This window comes from Rhea americana, unplaced genomic scaffold, assembly GCF_003343005.1.
Source record: "Rhea americana isolate MKP2758 unplaced genomic scaffold, rheAme1 scaffold_31, whole genome shotgun sequence".
Lineage (NCBI taxonomy): Eukaryota > Metazoa > Chordata > Aves > Rheiformes > Rheidae > Rhea > Rhea americana.
The window spans coordinates 2,472,363-2,493,025 of record NW_028186435.1 but is presented as its reverse complement, the minus strand read 5'-3'; the positions used below and the strand labels follow the sequence as shown (position 1 = coordinate 2,493,025).

The following is a 20,663-nucleotide window of genomic DNA, read 5'->3' as shown; positions in this document are numbered from 1 at the left end:
CTACTCCTGATCACCTTCTTTTCCTCCACATACCTGGAGATGACATCCAGAATGAGCTGTTCCATCACCTTACCAGGGAGGGAGGTGAGGCTGACCAGCCTAGAGTTGCCTGGGTCTTCCTTCTTGCCCTTCTTGAAGACTGGAGTGACACTGGCTTTCTTCCAGTCCTCAGGCACCTCTCCAGTTCTCCAGGACCTTTCAAAGATGATGGAGAGCAGCTTGGCAACACCATCTGCCAGCTCCCTCAGTACCCGTAGGTGCATCCCATCTGGGCCCATAGATTTGTGGATGTCTAGCCTGCCCAGAAGGTCTCTAATCCTATCCTCCTCAACCAAAGGAAAGCCTTCCCTTCTCTGGACTTTCTCCCTTACCTCCAGGCTCCGGGATTCATGGGGGCTGCCAGGATTCAGTATTTCAGAATTGCCAGAATTCATTAATTCTGCCTTCTCTGTATCCCTTGTCACCAGGGTCCCCGCCCCATTCAGTAGTGGGCCCACATTTTCCCTAGTCCTCCTCTTGCTGCTGATGTATTTGAAGAAGCCCTTCCTGTTGTCCTTGACATCCCTTGCYAGACTCAGTTCCAGCTGGGCCTTAGCCTTCCTTGCCGCATCTCTACATACTCTGACAACATTCCTATAATTCTCCCACGTAGCCTGTCCCCTCTTCCACAGTCTGTGTACTTTCTTCTTCTGTCTGAATTTGGCCAAGAGCTCCTTGCTCACCCATGCAGGTCCCCTGCCCCTTTTGCTGCACTTCTTACTCACAAGGATGCACCACTCTTGAGCTTGGAGGAAGTGATGTTTGAATACTAGCCAGCTCTCCTGGACCCCTCTTCCTTCTAGCRCCTTAACCCATGAGATTCCACCAATTAGGTCTCTGAAGAGCCCAAAGTCTGCTCTCCTGAAGTCCAGAGCTGCAATCCTGCTTGTTGCCTACTACTTTCCTGCAACATCCTGAACTCCACCATTTTGTGGTCACTGCAGCCAAGGCTGCCCCCAACCTTCATATCTCCAACCAGTCCCTCTCTGTTGGTTAGGGCAAGATCCAGCAGGACACCCTTCCTCGTAGGCTCCTCGACCACTTGTGACAAGAAGTTATCAGTGCATTGCAGGAGCCTCCTGGACGGCTTGTGCCTTGCTGTGTAGTCCCTCCAGCAGATGTCAGGGTGGTTGAAGACTCCCATGAGAAATGGGAGATTTAAAATTTAATAATGTATCAGAAATCTTTCCAAGATTACTTTAAAACAAACAGTACTGGCTGCTGTAACAAACTTATCCCTGAATGGTAGTTTTTCAATTAAACTACAGATGGCTCAGGCTATTAGCATTTATTTTTGCTACAAGTCTAGTTCACATTGCCTCCAACCCTGATACAAGCTTTTTCTATGAAGCTTAGAAGTGTACATGGCTTACGCCCCTGTGGCATTGTAAGGGTGGCATGCTCTGTTCAGCAGTATATTCGTAATGACTTTCTTCCTCAGTATTTTCACTCATGCTCAGTCGTCTCTAAATCTCATTTATAAAAACTTCATGTTTTGCTACAGCATATACAAGATGACACTTACCTCGGTCCAGATTTATCTTTTTACCTTTTCTCACCAGAACTATATGCTTCACTGGATGTTGTTTCTCCCCTTACAGCTTCTTCTGCCCAGAATCAATTGCAGGCCTTGAGCGTCTCCACCTCCTCTAAAATTACTAGCAAAAGGAGCAGATTGAGAGGATTTATCAATGTGCAGACATGCCCTTTGGTTTAGCAACTGCAGTTCTGGTTGTCTTCTCATTTACATATTCTGGTACGGCCAATTGTCCCTCACTCTTCTGCTCCTGATTCTCACCTTTTTTCCCTCCCTTTTCCTCATTCTCAAATTTTCCTGTTTTCTTCTATAGGTTATCCACATAGTAGCGTGCAAGAGGTGAAAAAAATAGAAGAGAGGAATAGCATGCCTCCTCCTCCCCACTAGTATAATCACACCCACCACTGGAACACAAGACTGATTTTGACTACTATCTGAAATAAGAAGTAGACAGTGCTGAAAGATTCAGACACCTCTCAGTTAGCGCTGTGTGCTGGAACAACTCCACTGTTGTGTAACTGTCCCAGTGCAACTTAACATGACTTCCTCAATCAAAGCTGGCTGCCTCAGGACACTACCATAGTAAGTGGTCTCATTCTATCACTTAGCATTCGTCACACGTACGTAATTACAATTGAAAAGTGTCCCGGCAAATTAAGAATGGCAAATCTCAACACGTAAACAATATCCTCCTGTTCTCGTTCAAGTTTGGAAAGGACTGCTGCAGGCTGAGAGGTAAAGASGAAAACCTTCCTGAAATAACTCTTCTGCCTCATAAAGACAGGCTGTTTGACACAGTATTTTAGTGCTGCCTAATTAATAGAAGTGGGACACCATTAATATGCAGGACAGGTATTTTAGAAGTAGTTCATTATACTGATTATTTTAAGACATCCTTGTTCGTTATCTCTCCAATAGCAGCAGCACTCTGACCTCATCATTTATTTCACAGCTCACCTTTGGCTTCGGGACAATTCCTCCTTCTCAGAAGAAACTGTCACCACTGAGCTTGTGTATCTTTGGGTGTGAACTGTCAGGTGTCAGACAATATTTAGAAGTGTTCTTTGCTGATTCCAGCCTAATCTACCAATTGAAAAAGACAGTATCTTACCGTACCTGTGTTTGAAGTGGAACAATGGAGAAATTCTTTCCATAATAAGGACAAATGGCACATGGTTCGACCAGGCATCAGAACAAGCACTTCCTGCAAGGTTGACCTGGTTGTATCAGTGCAGATTTAGGCGTAAATGCTTTACAAGCAAATAAAATGACTTGATGAGATCATCCTGTGATGCTTACTGGTATAAAAAAATATATTCAATAACTGGCAGACATCTGTAAGCTCCATACCTTACAGCTGCAAATGATGGGACAGCCCCTCCCATGCCTTTTTTTTTTCCCAGAAACATACCAAATATCTATACTATACTCTTTGATGTCTAGAGCTGTCTTTACATACGGCTAATCTTTTCTGTGTCTATAACACATTGTGAAATAACCCACCTCCAGCAGTGAAAACCACCACAGCTTACCCCTGCATACAATATATTGATAAGCTAAGTATTTCATGATGATATCACATTATTACTGACTGCATTCAGATGGAAGCTCAAGTATTTTTGCCACGGTGGTGCTGTGCAGTCCTATAGTTCAAGGCTTTTACATATCCTTTGAAAAAATGAGGAACCAAAATAGAATCATTGCTGGTGTTTAAAACTCAAGAGCAAGGATAGTAATCTGGGCAGGAACCGATCACAAACTGAGTTGCTGTGAGGAGGGGTTTTGTTACTAAGGTTTCCAGCTCTCAGGAATAAGCAGCTTGTCAGTGATGCACCAGACTGGAGTGCGGTGGAGGAAGGCACTGCTGAAACAAGTGTTTTTACTATCAAGGCTCTCTATTAGTCTTTCAGGTTAAGTTACCTGTCACAGAACAAGAAAAAGGTGGTAAATTCAACAAGCCCTGGGAGGGAAGACTTTCTTTTTTTCTTTTTCCTTTTTTTTTTTTTTTTTTTTTTTAAGTGCAGAGACTACTACAAAATATGAGTCAAGGGTCTCACAGCTTAGCTGGTTCCCCTCAGTTACTCTGCCAAGTTTGTTACAAGCTAGCTGAGTTCCAATTCTCAAACTGACAAGCACTACCTCTTAAAGAGGACTGGGGGAAAGAATTAGATAGAATGTTGAATAATTCTTCTGAACCCTGGTTCAGTGCTGTTCTGTTCCATTGACGGGTTCTGAGCCACTACCAGGGACACGGAAGAACTCCTAATCGCATTTTATTGCTTTTCTATTTCACAATTTTTCTACCACCTGCAGAAATTGTCTATTCAGGAGAAACAAAAAGAAACGTCAAAGCTTCTTTCTCATCTCATTTTCTGTCAGTATGGAGAAAAGCACGTTGATTCCTATTTTACTGCTTAATTCTGGGACAACCTTTGTGATTCTACAACACATTCACTCAGTGACTTCCTGTTACTCCATACCCTGGTCCCAAGCAGCCATGGCTGTGTAAAGCTACAGCATAAGCCATGATACAGTTCTTGCCTCAGTTGAAGCAAATTACCTCCACACTCCTCTCCAACATGGCACATTGGCTTTCCACCAGAAAATCCCTACGATTGTTCACCAAAATAACTATCTTTGGGCTGTACAACAGTAGTAGGACTCTGGAGTTTTGAWAACTTCTGCTTAAAAGGCATAGCAGCTGCTTAGAGACAGTTTTTCAAGAGAACCCGGAAAAGCAGCTTGCAGAGCAGGTGCTTTAGGCTCAGCATAGGTCTAGCAAACTGTAATTGTGCTCAAATTATGGSACCTTCCCATAGGTAAATCCTTTTCAAGCAGATGAACTAGGTCAAAGATACCTTCAGTCTTGACAAGCATTTTAATCAGCCACGCAAAAGAGAAATGTGGGCATATCACTTAGCTTGGTTCAGTTAACCTGTAGAGCTGATGTATCCTTCCACAGCATCAGTGCTGTAAAGTCCGAACTCCCAGCTGAGGTGCAGAAATCACACCGCAGTACTCACTGCTACAGATGGAACCGTGGTTTTGTTCTTAATATTTCATACAGCAGAGTCCATCTGTATTTCAAGTGTAGCATGCTACAAGGAGGAAAAGTTAAACACCAAGCAAACACAAAACACCCAACTCCTATGTAGTACAGCAGAGAAAGAGCTAAGAGAATCTTGGTTTATAGTGGACAGCCTCCTACATCTTGAGCCTTTTCACTCATAATCATGTTAAAATCCTACAGCAACATGGAAGTACCGAATAGGCGTGGAAGACGCATATAAGCTGCGACCTTGCTCTCAAAAAACAGTATAGCATCAGGTAGCATAGGTGCAAACGAAGACCAGACCTATACAAAGAGAGGTCCATTTCTTATGCTAATAATACTATAGAACAAGTGCTGGCTTTACAATTTGGCAAAGTGTGGTTTGTAATATAAAGATCACTAAAATGAAAAAGCAGATTTGCACCACAAAAAGTACCTCTAAAATAAGTGCTTTAATAATAGACCAATAATAAATAACACAGTAGTCTCAAGCCATTGAGAAAAACCAAGCATGCTAGTTAATTCTTCCCCTTCTTGTAACATACCATTAAAGCCCTTTTCTCATTCCATGCATTCCAAAAAGTTTTCCTGGAATCTGTAGGCTTATACAGGTTCTGATCTTCACACTTCCACAGTCACAAAGCTGAAAATGAGAGAAGCATTTCCAGGTCAACTGAAAAAAAGGCATTAGCAATTAACTTAAACTCATACCACACGTCTACCTGCTTAGTATACATAGTCTGTTCTTCACTCGGGCAACTTTGGTGCTAGTATCAGGAATCTGTATATAACCTTAAATGAATCCTGTACAGTGCATTGGAATAATCTCACATTTCAAGGGCAAAAAAATAACGTGACCATGTTTAGTGTTCAACTCCAGAGATCTAGATTTAACAGGACAAAGTCCATTAACTGGAAGTAGCCTAGTGACTCAGCATGTGACAAGTCTAAGAGAGGATAGTGCACTCTTGGCAGCAAAACAGAAATAGGCAGGGAAGGAAGTAGGCCTGAAAAGCACACTAAAGAGCATGTAAAAAGAACAGGAAGTTATGGCACTTGTATCAGGTCTTAGTTTTAAGTAACTTTAAAACGAATGCATTATGCCTTACTAAAACAGGCTAGCAAGGACATTATATTCTTTGAAAGACACAACATTTTGAATGACTGTCTGAGCAAAGTGCGGTACACCTGAATGTCATGAAGTGCAGTAATTAGTGTAAATCATAATACACGGAAACTCAACATAACTTAGTATCCAAGTCAGTGCATCACCACCAGGTACAATGAATAGTCCAAAGGGATACAAATCTGCACAAGAAGATTCTAGTTTGTGCAGTAGGGTTGGGGAGGAATAAAACAGGTTTGACAATACTTCTGCTTACACCATTTGCTGCAGTATGTCAACAGTACAAAATAATCTGGTCTTTCACAAGGACACTCAGAGTACTACCTACCTGTAGTGATGACTAAGCCCCTGCTTGTTTATATTTTCTGCTCAAAAGTACAAATCAAACAGGTCTTTTTGAAGATTTTTTTTTCCAAGAAAAAAAGTGTAGAAAATTTAAACTGAGAAAACTACAAGCTTTGTTTTCAATAGGCTTAATATTTTGCTATGCAGAAATCAACCTGTAGCAGAGATAAGTAGCTTGAGCTAGACTGTTCAATGTTCAAACTTTGGTTCTGGTTTCATTAACAGATTTTTGAAAAGAAATGCTAAGTAACCCAAATATATTTCTAGTGCCTGACATATACAATAACTGCGGCATTAAGTGATAACAAGCTAACTTTGGAGAATAAATTTATGGTTTCTTTTTAAGAGAGATGTGACAATTAAAATGCATCAACTGCAAACTAGCTATAGACCTGCTGCAACTCTTTTCCATTGGGCAAATTTTAGACCATCAGTTCTGTTGATYTTCCTATAGAGTACTTGTAGCAAGTAGTACTTGTGCAGCTGAAGCAGCCTGAAAAGCGAAGGAAAGCTTATATAACCATGTATAGACTAGACACTGACATTTAAGACACTTCTCCTTTTCATCTAGTAAGCACCTAACATGTCTTCCTTCAGACAGCTCATTTAGAGGCAAAAAGTTTCACAGGGCCAGCACTGTCTGCTTCATTCTGCTGCCTCCACATAACAAATCTTCAAGCAATAACCTGGAAGAACTCCTACATTCAGGTGAAGTATTGATTGTATTCCAATGCTTCAGCTAGAAGCTCAATTGAGAGATAGCAGGACAATTTCAAATTCTACCTTTTTCCCCTAAGGTCTTCCTGTTTGAGTAGAGAAAGAGAAATGCCTCTCAAAGACACCAAATGATTAAAGAACAAACTCCTACATGCTCCAGAATTCTCATGCTCCAGAATTCTCATGCTCCAAAGCCTGCTTTTTATCTTTTTGACAACTTGTACAGTACAGATACCTATCAACTCAATCTGATAGAACAGCAAAAGCATAACATTTGCCAGCTGTGTAGAACAGACCACACTTAAAATTTGTATTATGTAAGTATGATCTTATCCCAAGAAAGTACCTTATTTAACTCTGGCAACAGTCACATAGAACAGACTTGCAACTTGTATGTTTTATACCTCCCATATAAAACCGAAAAAGCAATGAAATTCAACACGCTGTTCCCTGTAATACAGAAATTCTAAGTTAAGGATCTGGCCATGGCTGGCAGTTAAAAAGGACTGTACACATTCAGTGGGCCGGCATCTTGAGGTTTCTTTCAAAAGAAGTATCATAAAGAAGAAAACCAATAGTTCCTGCATTAGGGAACCGTCTGTTTTGTTAACCAAGGTAACTACTGCCATACTCTCAACTTCTACGAGATAATGACCAAAAGAAAAATTTCTGAAGAAACACAGGAGTTGCACTCAGGAAGTAAAATTCAAACTAATGAAACGTGACTGTTCAAGACCCTATGAAACCTGCTGCAAACCACATGCTGACATTTGTTACTGTTTCATACAGGCCATTAAGAGGAAACTTTATTTTAAGCTGACAAATTGATCATTTAAGCCCCATCAGCAGGAATGATAATTTCCAAATCTTCTGTACAGTGGCATTTTCAAAATGTTGCCCTAAAAGGTCATGTAAAAGGAGTAGCAACACTTTCTTYGTAAATTAAGGCATGTATTAATGTAATGTTGCAGCTTTCAGGTCATGTTTTTCTAGTATGCTCCAGCTGAACCTGTAGGACTTTATGATCAAAGAATTGGAAATATGTATCTACTAATATAGTAGTATGTCATTAATTCAACAGCTAATTTTCAAAACATGCATTTTTCCCCAAATAACAGGAGACCACCCTTGTCCCTAATCTTTGTCAATCTTAGTACTGTTCCACAAGCTGTACATATTCAGTGCTTGAAATGGGTAACACTGTCAAAAGATAGGTTATCGGTAAAATTCAATTCATAGGATTTCCATAAATAAGCCCAGTCATCTTTCACCTAATTTATTTAAGTTCCAATTTTTTCCAAATCCAAACAAAAGCTAAATACAAGCTTTAAACAGGTAAGCACTAGTTTTATCCAAAGGGAGCAGGCTTATACAGTTTTACTCCAGTAAAGTACTCAACCCTTAAGCAAAGCCTTCTTTGTCATCAAAACTATACAGTAGTCTTCCTTTTAGCATTGCACAATCTTAAAATGTTCTCTCAGAACCAACTTTTGACACTCCAAACACTATTTTACATTGTTTTATAATGTCTATTCCAAAAGAAAAAACCTCAATGGATTTTTCTTAAGAAATGTTTTAGAAACCAGTATTTCCTGCACAGTTCACCAGCAAGTTTACAAGTCTCAACTCTCGAGAAAAAATAATCCTCTACCAATATTGTTTCTGCAGCTAATATTTTACTTTATTTTTAGCTGCTTTAGCGACTTCAGACTCCAGGTCTGCCTCATCTGTATAAGCGTATCCAACTCAAAAGAATACTATCATACAGTTATACAGCAACTTGGGGAAAGAGATCAAAAACTGAAAGTGCCAGTAAACTTAAACATGGCCCAGCAAAATAAAAAAAGGCAAAATATGCCTACACATTAAATGAGATGCATTATTTTTTTTTTAAAGATTTCTTTCCCACATTTACTTCCTATTGTAATAGCCACTTTTCTGTTCATTAAAATGAACCCGAGAGTGCTCTTTGATACAATCATTAACAGCAAAGCTAAGGCTTTTATACCCGTTACATTCACTCCTCACCCTCCAAATACTGATGTTTTAACATTACTGATGGTAGGGGGCATGACCAGCACAAATGGGAACACCACCACAAATGATCACCTTGCGCTTTCAGATACATTTGTTTCAGTGTACAGTCCCTTCATTTCACATTTTAGTCAGATGCTGATGCTGTGCAGAAGTGTGCAGAGCATCCTCTCTTTCACAAGGTCCATGCAGAAAACATCTAAAAAAAAATTTAAAAGTTCTGAGATACAAATGATAAAAAAATAATCCAGGATGATCAAGTTTCACAATGTATAGTGTTCTGAACATGAGTCCATTTTCTTCTAAATCCTGAAAGAATAAAGTGGTGAGGAAAGTGAAAATTCACTGCTGCATTCTGTGATCTTCCCCATTTTGCTGGCCAGTACCTTACTCTGGCAAGTAAGGACGGAGGTGATCCTCTATGGTACCAACCGTCCAGTGAGTGAGCTGCTCCTGTGGCAGGTACAGGCAGATGCTGCATAACTTGAAGATTGTAGCTTTGTTTTTTGGAGTCTAAAGGCAGAAAAGAAAAAAGCTATTAAACATGAAAGTTCACATGAGCTTAATATGCACAACAGTACCCCCAGAAGACCCAGCCTAATTACCAGCATGCTACTGCTGCAGTGGAGGCAGGAGATGGAAGGACACACTTTTGAAAGCCTTTTTTCACATGCACAAATAACCTGAAGATAACCTGCATCTTGAACCTCAAGATAAGCCTGCAATATTTAATGACTAAATTATTTTAATCATTTTGCTGTTAACTCTTCCCTTGCATAATTTCTGTAGTATCACATACATTAAGCCAAACAACTTTGTTTTTCCAAAACACTTAAATTGTTTTAACACAAACACATGAAACTGATTCTATGGGGCAACACATCTGTGGCCCATAGCTTTTTTTTGCATGTCTGAATCCTATTTATAGCATGTTTCCTCTGAAACTACTAAAATGCAAGCATGAATGCATTATCACTTTTTCTACTTAAATATTTTGCAATAAATCACTAATATTCCTGAGAAAAGCCATTTTATGATTAAAACACACTTCTTTAAAATAACTCACATTGTGGGCAGTAAGAGAAAAAGTGATACAGAATAAGCTTACCTGCAAGTGCTGTCGGTCAATGAAGAGAAACACTGACTGGTTAGGGTTGTTGACAACAATTCCAGTCTTGTCCTTTCGGCTCAGAACATGCAGAAACTGTTTTTCATAGTCACCATGATGAAATTCAAACTTGGCCTGCATTGTGTAGGGGAAGGAAACTCAGTTTTTATTAGTCTAAAACTCACATTTAACCAACTATTCTCCTTTAACCTGGAATTTTATAACTTTTGTTTCTTTTCTCATCCTTGAAAAACTGGGGACAGCAGTGACAACTATGTATTTAAGTGTTAGCACAAACAACTTAAAGGATTCCCCTAAACTGGCATTAACCACAGCAATGTCCTATTAACAAATCAAAGGTGCAACCCTAACTGACTATACAAAAACAGATTTAGCTTGTTCTGGCAGAACATCTTCGTTCAAGTATATTTCTTCCAATAATTTGCTATTATTGCAGTATCAGCACAGAAAACAATGCATGTAATTTGCTCAAGAATCTGAATGTACACAGCTAAAGCCAGCTGCTGAAAAATGTCTGAAATTTATTTCAAGACAAAAATTATAATGTAAAAATTCCATCCAACCCTGCTCCTTTTCCCTAAAAAACAAAAAAACAAAAAAACAATTCGAGATATTCACAGAACCTTCAGGACATTACCACATTTAGACAAAGACCTGATTGTGCTGAGAACAGCTGTGTCTAATCAACTTCTACAATTACTAACATTGTATTTATTTGTATGTATGCATATAAAAAAAGTATATATTGACAAATAAAAATATGTAATTTCAAAAGGTCTTTCATACACTTAGGTTTTGACAGTGCTAGTACCACAGTGCATACTGATAGGAAGCAGAATTATAAATAAAATTTTGCCTTATAAATAAAACCAGCCAGCTTATTTTCTAATATTCACAAAACCCACATACCTCAACAACAACCACTTACTGGTTATGAAGAATACTTCCTTTCCCCACCCCCCAGACATGTTACTTATTGAAGACCAAAAAAAACCCCGTATTATATACATATATACATATATATATAAAATATACACACACACTCCTACCTGAACAGGCCTAAAGGGTTCATCAGATCCCTTCCACCGTGAAAACAGGAGACAGACTATCTTCTCAATATCATTACGAGGCCAAAGAATGAAGTCCATCTCCTGGGTACAGCCGATAACATCCTGTAAGCAGTACAGTTAACTTCTGTACTTACACTCCCTCCAGACACAGATAAGGAGATTATGTATACAGGCACATAATTCAAAAGCGGTATTTACTATAACTTATTACATTTATATAATTTTCCATTTGTATTACTCCTAGCTCAACTAAAATCTTTTGTAGCCAATTAATAGAAATCCCAACTTTAAGGAAAAAGTATCATTCCTAGCAAAACGTATTTACCTTCTAATATTCACACAAAACCACACAGTTATATAGCAAGAGTCATGGCAAGAATTAACATGTGCCTATTTGAAAGAGAGTGCGAGCATGTGCAAGAGAGTGCACACGCAAGAGAGCGAGAGAGAGCGCGCACAAGAGAGCACACACATGAGTGAGTGCAGGCCAGCAAGATCATTCCTAAAACGTAATTGAATGAGACAGATTAAAAGTAAATGAAAATTTCCAAACAGATGTGCTGCATGACTCTTCAAACTATACTTCAAACACATGCCTTCGGACTTCTAGTGCAACAGAATTGGAAAGAACAGATTAGCTAAATTGAAAGAACAGATTAGCTAAATTTCATAAGAAAAAGCATGTGTTCAGAACTCGGACCAAAATTCAGCAAGTATAAATAATAATTTTACCCTGCGCATAGACTGGTAGCGGGGTGCATGAAGCTGTACTACATCCTTCTGCAGAAGCTCTAAGGAACTTTCCAAAGAATAGCTGGAATCCCGCACGCCTTTCAGGATATTTTCTTCATAATTATTGGTCATGACTGGTATCACCTCAGACACTTCAAAAAGYGCTGACTTTTTCTTCTAAACAAACAACAAGAAAAAGTTACATTAAAATTACAATCCTTTCTAGGTATAAACTTGAAGTTTATTCCAGCATTTCTAGTTTTCTGTTACCAATCACACATAACACACACATTACATAAATTAAGACTGCGACAAATCACAGGAAGTTACACACAAAACAGCTAAAGTTGAACTAAGTGAGGCCAGACATATTCTGTTTTAAAAAAAATGAAATTCATAATTTGTTGAAATCTTCATTTGTTATATAACTTTTACACCTCTATGAATATTTCAGCAGCTCTCAAGCATGGGCAAAATATTGTTATAGGGAAAATGTAAGAATTTTTTGTAAATGTGAAATGCCATAAAAATAGTTTGCCTGCTACTAACAGCTTTCTTACAGTTTAAGAAGCCTTTATCTATTAAGAACTACATGACATAAGGTGTATTTTATTGCAAAAAAATCTAGAAACCCACTAAACCATAATATGCATAACAAACGTTTACTGATCAAGCTTGGCTGAGCTTAACTCCTGCTTTAAGCAAACAGGCACTGGATGGACATCCTCACAGTTCACTTAGATACAAGCAAATTTCAGCATGTTTAAAATAGACATTGGCAATGAATTTATACAAAGCAACCAGAAATTCTTATCACTGCTTAAGCCTTCATATTTCTTTGAAAATGGTAGCATTTGCTTTGTTATCCATGAAGTCAATAGAAGAAAAGAATAAACTATACTATAAACACAAGAAAGTTAATCCAATAGTCTATCATTTTATGAGAGAATAACTAGAGATTATGATATCCCACTAGATTCAGCTCTGTTAGCATTAGAACTGACGAATCAGATCAAACCAAATTTAAAAATGCAAGGAAACACTTAAACCAGAAGTGTTAAAAGAACAGAGTCTTCATTAAAAAACATGCAACTATCACACTGAAAATGCAAAAGCTACATGTTCAAGTGAATTAAGCAACTTCAAAGCTCATTTACATGCATTTCAATATATATTCTGTTGCCATTCGCTTTTATCTTCACTTGCTCATCTATTCAGTACATCTTGTTTACACCAACTTTTCCTCACTTTTTGTGGACAAAAACAAGCTTAGCAGTCAGCCCAGATACAGTATCCAGTGGTACTACTCAATGCAGACAAGTAAATTAAGACTTCCTCTTATCTTCCCCCTCCCTTCCCAAATGGGGTGGCAGCTTGATATATGCTTACATGCTTGGGTCATTTCAATATTACATTTTGTGACTCCTCCCTTCAACTGCCTGCATGCCCCTTCTGTTTTAACAAGATAAATGCAGTAACTTTAGCAATCATTACWGTCAGTTCTCCTTTCTCAGTTCAACTGTTTCAGAAAATACAGTTACATGACTCAGGTCCCGACTGAGCTTAATGAAATACAATATTAATTTAGATAAATATTTATCCAACACAGAAGTTACCAAATAATCTTTTAATTGAGGTGTCTGCATCCTCTGTTACAAAACTACAAATATTCAAAAAAAAAGCCAAAATGATGATGAACATGTAAACTAGGCGAATGTTACAGTAATAAGAAAATAATAAGAATTTAACTTACTAACCATCAATCACATGCTGAACTTTGTCCAGCACAATTAACACGCAACTAGCATTGCAACATACAACACAGTAAGAGAAAAATACTAAAGGCAAGTTACCTTGTCCTTGAATACAAAGGCAATGTACATCTTGAAGTCAAACTGGTCAGCTAAAGATTCTTTTTTCTTTCTAAGCTGAGCACGAAGTCTGTTCAGAGCTTGTTTCTTCCGGGAGTTTGGGTCCCCCATTTTGTAATACAGGTGATACTAAAGCCTTTGGAAACTGTCACTAAACTATGGGCACTTTTTCGTAAGACTCAAGTACAACAGAGACAAGTCATTTTATTCCTGCTAATACGATTGAATAGATAAAACGCGAGTGTAACCCAAAAACGCACCTCAGGCAATATTTCATGAGAATGTCGTATTAGAGGGGTCAAGAAACAAAATAAGTAGTTGTCCAGCCATGGCTGGACAAGAATAGGTTTTACAATAAACCAAGAAATGAAAAACAACTAAGAATTTTGAAGAAAACACATTTGTGCGAACAGTTTAGCTGCAGGAATAAGTGGGTGAGAATAAAAAAACCCCAAATATTATCACAATTTATGTGTACAATAAAAAGCAACTGGCACGAGCCCAATCCATGGGGGGGGGGGTTATTTTTGCTCTGCTTACCAAAAAAAAAAAAGAAAAAAAAAAAAAAAAAAGCTGAAATTACAAATTGCGTTTTACCCCAGCCAGATTCATGACTCTACTGATTATTATTCTCAAATTTCCACTATTGCTATGTTGTCCGTCTTTTTTTTTTTCCCCTTTAGAATTATTACACTTGGTGGACAACAGAGAAAAGAGTGCAAAGGAGGAGTGCACATCCTGGGAGGTATAAGATTTCTCTGCCAACAACAAAATCAACTACAGACAACACAGTGCTGGTTTGCAGGGGAGCAAAGAGGAAGAACAGCAGAGTCATTTCTAACTTCATCCTGCTCATCATCAGGCACATCACTGCCCTAAGGCTATTGCTGCCTAAGACAAGAGGGATCATGATGGCCATAGATGAGGGTGGGCAGGGGTTAAAGGGACAGTATTATCTCACCTAGAGATTAAAAATCCGAATCAATCCCCCCAAACCCGGACTCCTTACCAGTGTGAGAGCCCTACATTCCCCAACAGCTCACACGCTCCCTGGGCTGCTGATCCCCCGGGGATCCTTCTCTCTCTGCTGCTGCTGCTGYTGCACTCCACAGCGAGCACGGTTAGCGGGTTAGCCGAGGCTGTGCATGGCCAATCCTTTTTCGCTTCTCCTTAGGCCTCTTTCTACACAGGACGGCAGAGGCGGCAGCGGGCAGCCTGTGCCCAGGGCAGCAGGACACCCACAGTAGCACGGCGATCCCTCTCTCACTTCATGGTCACGACTTGGGAAACATGGAGAGTTTTGCTTCTACTTTTCTTGCAAAACACGTTTTTGTTGTCAAAATTTTTGCAAGTTTTTTTTTTTTAAAAACTGCAAATCTAAGTTGCAATTTTAAACCTGCAAACACCCTCCCCCCAAAAAGCACATCCCCAATTATCAGGTTATTTTCTTCCTCTCTCCAGACATTTTCCCTCCCCCAGGTTTTGACTACTTGGGGTTAAAAGTTGTTAAGTTAGCAAATTTGTCGGACCAGATTAAGAAGAGAGGAAAAAATATTTTCCCTCTCCTCTCTTTATAAAAAGAAAGGAAAACAAAAACAAAAAAGGAACCCCTCCCCAAATTCCCCCCTACTTAAGCAAGAGACTGAGAGACTCAGACAAGAGACCGAGACCGTGGCTTGCTCGCTACCCGCAGCCGGCGGGCGCAGGAGGAGCAGTGGAGGCGACGGCGCTGCTAGCAGCACGGAGAGGAGCCATGTCAAGATAAAGCCACGAAGCCGCGGAGCCCCCCCATCCCTGCTGCAGTGGACACGGTGACCGGGCCGCCCGCTCTGCCGCTGCTCAGCCCCAGCCTGGTCCCCATAGTCTAGCTCAGCGCCCCGGTGCCGGGGAGTGGGGAAATGGTGGCGAAGAGAGGAAGAGGAGAAGCAAGAAGAGGCGACGGCGGCAGCAGCGGAGGGAGGAGGAGACGGCGGCGGGTCCCTGCGCTAGTGGCTCCTACGGAGGACGGCGGGCATAAAGATCCCGGAGCGGCAGAGGACGGGCACTGCCGGGAGGAGGGTGAAGGCGGCTGGRGGGAGCCTCTCTCCGCCCAGGCGGTCCTGAGAGCTCCTCGAAGGCGACGGCAGGAACGGGCGGAGGCGCCTCGGTCTGTGCCTGTGTCTCGGCTCGGGGCACAGGAGCGAGCGCAGAAAGGGCGGCGCGGCCAGAACCAACAACCCAAAATGGCAGCGCCTGAGTCACACAGGCGCCGCCCGGCCCGCACTGCGCAGGCGCGCTCTACCGGCGCGTACCAAGCCCCTGGAGTTCCTGGGGGGCACAATGTTGCCCTCCAGGCAGAAAGACTCAGCGATAGCTTCAGTAGTCGCGATATTTCCTTTGTGATGGAGGTAAAATATAACTGAAACAGTTGTGGGGTGTCTCTGCGCTATCGATGCACCAATAATCCAAGTCACGCTTGCTAGCGTCTTCTCTCCACCCCCCCGTTCCTCATGTCATGGCCCACGTGACCCTGATTCGGCCACCGCCCCCCAGGGAAAGAACCCGGATGGAGTTGCTCAACGGGGCACTAATAATGGGGGGGAGGGGAAGGGAGAGGAAAGGAAAGCAAAGCGGAAAGAAGGGAACACTGCTCCCCTCCCCCCCCTTCTCTTAACTTGGTATCGGCCTGGCGCAGCCCGTCTCCCCCGGCGCTTCCCGCGCGCGAGGTCTGCCCGGAGACAGGGGGCGCGTGGCGCCCGCCCCGCCCTAAGCGCCCTGCCCCCAAGGCCAACCGCCGCCCCCGCTTCGAAAGCCTTGGTGAGGGGCTGTGGTGATCCAAGAGGCGGCTTGAGCGGTCTCTGTGTTGTAACCGCCAAAGCGTTTATAGAGGGGAAGGAAAATTTGAGAGTGCTTTGAGCTCTGCTGCAGGAAAACATTTCCTGCAATGGAAGGACTTCAGTTAAACCATGATAGATTCCAGGCATGTTAATTTAGTTATCTCTCAGCACTAAGCTACGCAGGCTTGAATCTTGAAGGTGCTTGTGCAGGTCCTTTTTTTTCTTCTTTTTTTTTCCCTGTTTCTTCTGAACAACCTTTTAATCTTGCCATGACACATTTGTTCCTGAGGATTGTGGGGCTTTTGCCCTTCATGATTGAACTAGTCATAGCAGGAGATGGACATAGTGTCCTTAGAGCGTAAGATACTGGCTTTCAACTTCTGAAGGAGTGGTATACCTTTAGTTCTGTTAGAGGTGCTGTGATGGGTGCTAACAAGACACAGAGGAAAAACATCATTGTTCTGAGAAGCTCAAAATCAAAAAAGAACAGAGACAATAGACGTGGAAAATACAAGTAATGTCATGTCTTATCTTAACATCTGGTACAATACATTCATTTATCTCAGTTCAATCTCCTTTTTATTTTCTTGCATCAATTACAAACTGTAGTTTTTCCAAAATTCCTTACTTCCTTCTTATATAAGAGTCCTGTCATAGAGAAAGGGAAAACTCCAGAAATACAAATGTAATCCTTGGAGAAAAGTATGTGTTTTTATTTCTGTACTAAAACGAAAGCTTTGTACCTCACACCATATGCCTTCTCTTCAATGAAAAAGAAGCAAGGAGACAGTTTACTTTCTAGGTGGGTTCTTTAAATCAGAAGACCACAGAAGAGAAGGAGAAAAAGTCATTTTTAATGCTTGATGCAGCTATTTGATTGTCCACTTCTCTTTGGACCCCTTAGGCATGCAACAGGAAGCCTCGCCATCAAAAATTATGCAAAATGAAGGTGCTTTTAAAATGTTAGGAAGCACAGGTTTGCACTGTACTGAATCGGAGTTAAGGGGATGATGACTCATTCTTTTGCAGTCATATATCACAGCTAAAGTAAAAAGTAGGTTGCTGAGGTGAATTAATCTCTTCCACCTTCCATCTGATGGTTTCTATGACTCACAGGAACAGAAATAATATTAAATTACAAGCAGAAGGCAAGTGCTGGCACACTAACTCATATGATTGTGTTTCAAAGGCCACAGAGCATGGTGATGGGCACTCTAATAAATTTCATGAGCTTTCAGAGTCTTTTTTCTGTCTCTGCTCTTAGTTGGCTCTGCTGGCTCCCTTTGTTCTCTCCTGTCCTGTTAGTTGTTTTCCTTTAGTTCACCTTTCCTTTACACACTTTCCCTTGAAATCTTGTTGAGGTTCCTCCTGCCTGTTCTTTTCCTAGGGAGCCAACATGTCGCTGTCCTTAAATCCCACCATCTTCACCTGCTGTCAGGCAAGCCTTCTGATTCGAGCAGTCCTTCAAGTACTCTTTCCTGCTCTGTTACAGGCATTACTCAGAACATTTCCCTGTTTGCACAGGAGCAGTGCAAAAACAGACCGTTTTTACCTACTCATAGACTGTTCATTTTCTTCTAATGGCAATGCCTTTTGAAAATAACCCTGTATTTGGAATCAAAAAGCAAGCTGTCTAAACGGGAGTATTATATTGTCTCTAAACTGTTAGTGCTATTGCAGAATGTCAGAAAGTTTAAACTATAATGTGAGACTGACCTTAACAGGATCTATATTTAGATATCCGCCTTTTTCAGTCAAAGCAGTTTTGTTCACTGTGCTACCCTTTACCGCATTTTGTGCTGCAGCTTGAAATTCCTTGTTGCGTCCACTGCTATTCTAAGCTCTGACTCACAGCTGCCCTGTGACCCTCTTTGTGCCTGCGTAACCAATGCAAAGGAGGCCCGGCACAGCAACGCTGCTTTGAGCGGGGATTACCCCTGCACAGAGGGCCCTCTGAGGCAACTGGCACCTCGCCAGCCTGCAGAGGAGTGAGGAAGAGTGTTCTTCCATCCCAGTAACTCCATCTGCCCTCTCCAGGCAGCCCTAACTGCAGGGATACAGCCACAGCTACTGTCAGCTGTTACACAGGACTGGGCAGCAGCCGAGCCCTAGATAGAGAACAAGTACAAAAAAAAAAAATTGTCAAATGTAATGCTGGTACAAGGAGAGTTTTTCTTCTGGAGAGCTTCCTAGAACAGCTGTGAGAAGAGAAACTTAGTGGAAGTAGATCCAATAGGCAATGTTCAGTGATAAGCAGCCACCAGCTATCTTTTGTAATCTCATGCTGCCTAAGTCCTTTCACAAAATTTTGGAAGGCAAAGAGCAACTGAAATCATTCCTTTTGTATGGATGGCTGCTCCTCCTTATATAGGCAACTGCCTCCCTTACAAACTCAGTGAAGATTTTTTCTTTTCTTTCATTGGCTAGTAAAGATACCCTGATAATGTTTACACATACCAGTAGACCAACCAAAGTAAGTGTGAGTATATGTACATAAGTATCTGTGCTATTAAAGCCATGAGTAATAGCTGACTCTATAGTCCTACTTTTGTAGGGCTGTGCTGTTTTTTATCTGCAGTGCACAAGGATGAAGCTCATGTAGTAGAAAAAGATGTATGTCAACATCTTAGTTAAAATAACATACATGAGTTCATTTCTTTCTACCTCTGTTACTAAATGGAGAGAATTAAAACATAGCAGAAAAAACTTCATGTGCTATCCATCCCTAATTCTACTGACCATATAATTGTACTTTGTTGTGCTGCTTCTGGTTGTGCAATATTGTATCATTTATGAGGGAGGCTTGTGTGCCTGAAAGCTTGTATGCTTTTTATGACTATACCAATTTAAAGAGATATTGCCTCTCCAAATCTTGTTTAAATCAGTATAAATTCTTCAAATCTTGTTTAAATCATTATAGACTTTATCACTAAAATGAAGAACAGAGAAATGCTATACAAAACAATCCCCAGAGGTATGTTATGACCATATATGCAAAAAACATAATGGGTCTTAGGCTGCAATCCCATAAGCACAGCAAAAATATTATTTCTCATGCATGTTAAATTGAGGCTGAGCAAAACAGTCAGTAGATTAGGTCAGCCTCTGCTTGCTTAACATAGCATAGACAGATTAGTTGGTGTCTTCTAGTCACTCTTCTTCTTCCACTCAAAGTGAGGACTTTGTATGTTACTATGTAGCCGGAGTTCTGTAGTCAGGGGAATCAAATGCGTGCGCATCCCTAGGGACTTTTATCTCTGTGGGAGGGGAATGACACTGTTCAGCTAGTCGTCCTAGAGAAAAATAGAACCAGGCAGGATGGGCAATAACCAAAGGGATGGTAGGGACATGTTTCAGTAATACAGTTTTGAGAAACACTGCAAGTGTGGAATGTTTGGTTGCTTCTGTATTTTTTTCCTTTCTGCTCTGAAAATCCTGCATTTTCTATTCTCCATTTAATTGTTCTCTTACTATTTTCCAGCTTAGGCACTGTGTTTCTTTCTCATTTAGGTTGCATAATTTCAGCGTGGATTCACCAAGGGGAAATCTTGCTTAACCAATCTGATAGCCTTCTGTGATGGAATGACTGGCTGGGTAGATGAGGGAAGAGCAGTGGACGTTGTGTACCTTGACTTCAGCAAGGCTTTTGACACTGTCTCCCATAACATCCTCCTAGAGAGGCTCAGGAAGGGTGGGTTAGACGAGTGGACAGTGAGGTGGATTGAGAACTGGCTGAAAGGCAGAGCTCAGAGGGTCGTCATCAGTGATGTGGAGTCTAGTTGGAGGCCTGTGGCTAGTGGCGTCCCCCAGGGCTCACTGCTGGCTCCCATCCTGTTCAACTGATTTATCAATGACCTGGATGAGGGGACAGAGTGCCTCCTCAGCAGGTTTGCTGATGATACCAAGCTGGGAGGAGTGGCTGATACAGCTGAAGGCTGTGCTGCCGTTCAGAGAGAGCTGGGCAGGCTGGAGAGCTGGGTAGAGAGGAACCTCCTGAGGTTCAACAAGGGCRAGTGCAGAGTCCTGCACCTAGGCAGAAATAACCCTAGGCACCAGTACAAGTGGAGGGCCGACCTTCTGGAGAGCAGCTCTGCAGAGAAGGACCTGGGAGTGCTGGTGGATGACAAGTTGACCATGAGCCAGCAATGTGCCCTTTTGGCCAAGAAAACCAATGGTGTCCTGGGGTGCATTAGGA

At 41.2% G+C, this 20,663-nt stretch overlaps 1 protein-coding gene and 1 long non-coding RNA gene across 2 annotated transcripts; one reads left to right on the top strand and one right to left on the bottom strand.

Moving 5' to 3' along the window:
- Positions 1–1,354: 1,354 nt before the first annotated feature.
- On the top strand, positions 1,355–2,860 carry LOC146592991 (uncharacterized). The gene is made up of 2 exons (XR_014896472.1): positions 1,355–1,795; positions 1,890–2,860. It is a non-coding gene; the product is annotated as an uncharacterized LOC146592991 (long non-coding RNA).
- Positions 2,861–8,076: 5,216 nt separating this feature from the next.
- On the bottom strand, positions 8,077–15,901 carry CUNH6orf62 (chromosome unknown C6orf62 homolog). The gene is made up of 5 exons (XM_085310017.1): positions 13,635–15,901; positions 11,782–11,958; positions 11,029–11,151; positions 9,959–10,093; positions 8,077–9,363 (listed from the first exon to the last, which is right to left on the bottom strand). The coding sequence occupies exons 1-5, from the start codon at positions 13,761–13,763 to the stop codon at positions 9,238–9,240; spliced, it is 690 nt and encodes a 229-aa protein (XP_085166143.1). The 5' UTR covers positions 13,764–15,901; the 3' UTR covers positions 8,077–9,237.
- Positions 15,902–20,663: the final 4,762 nt, after the last annotated feature.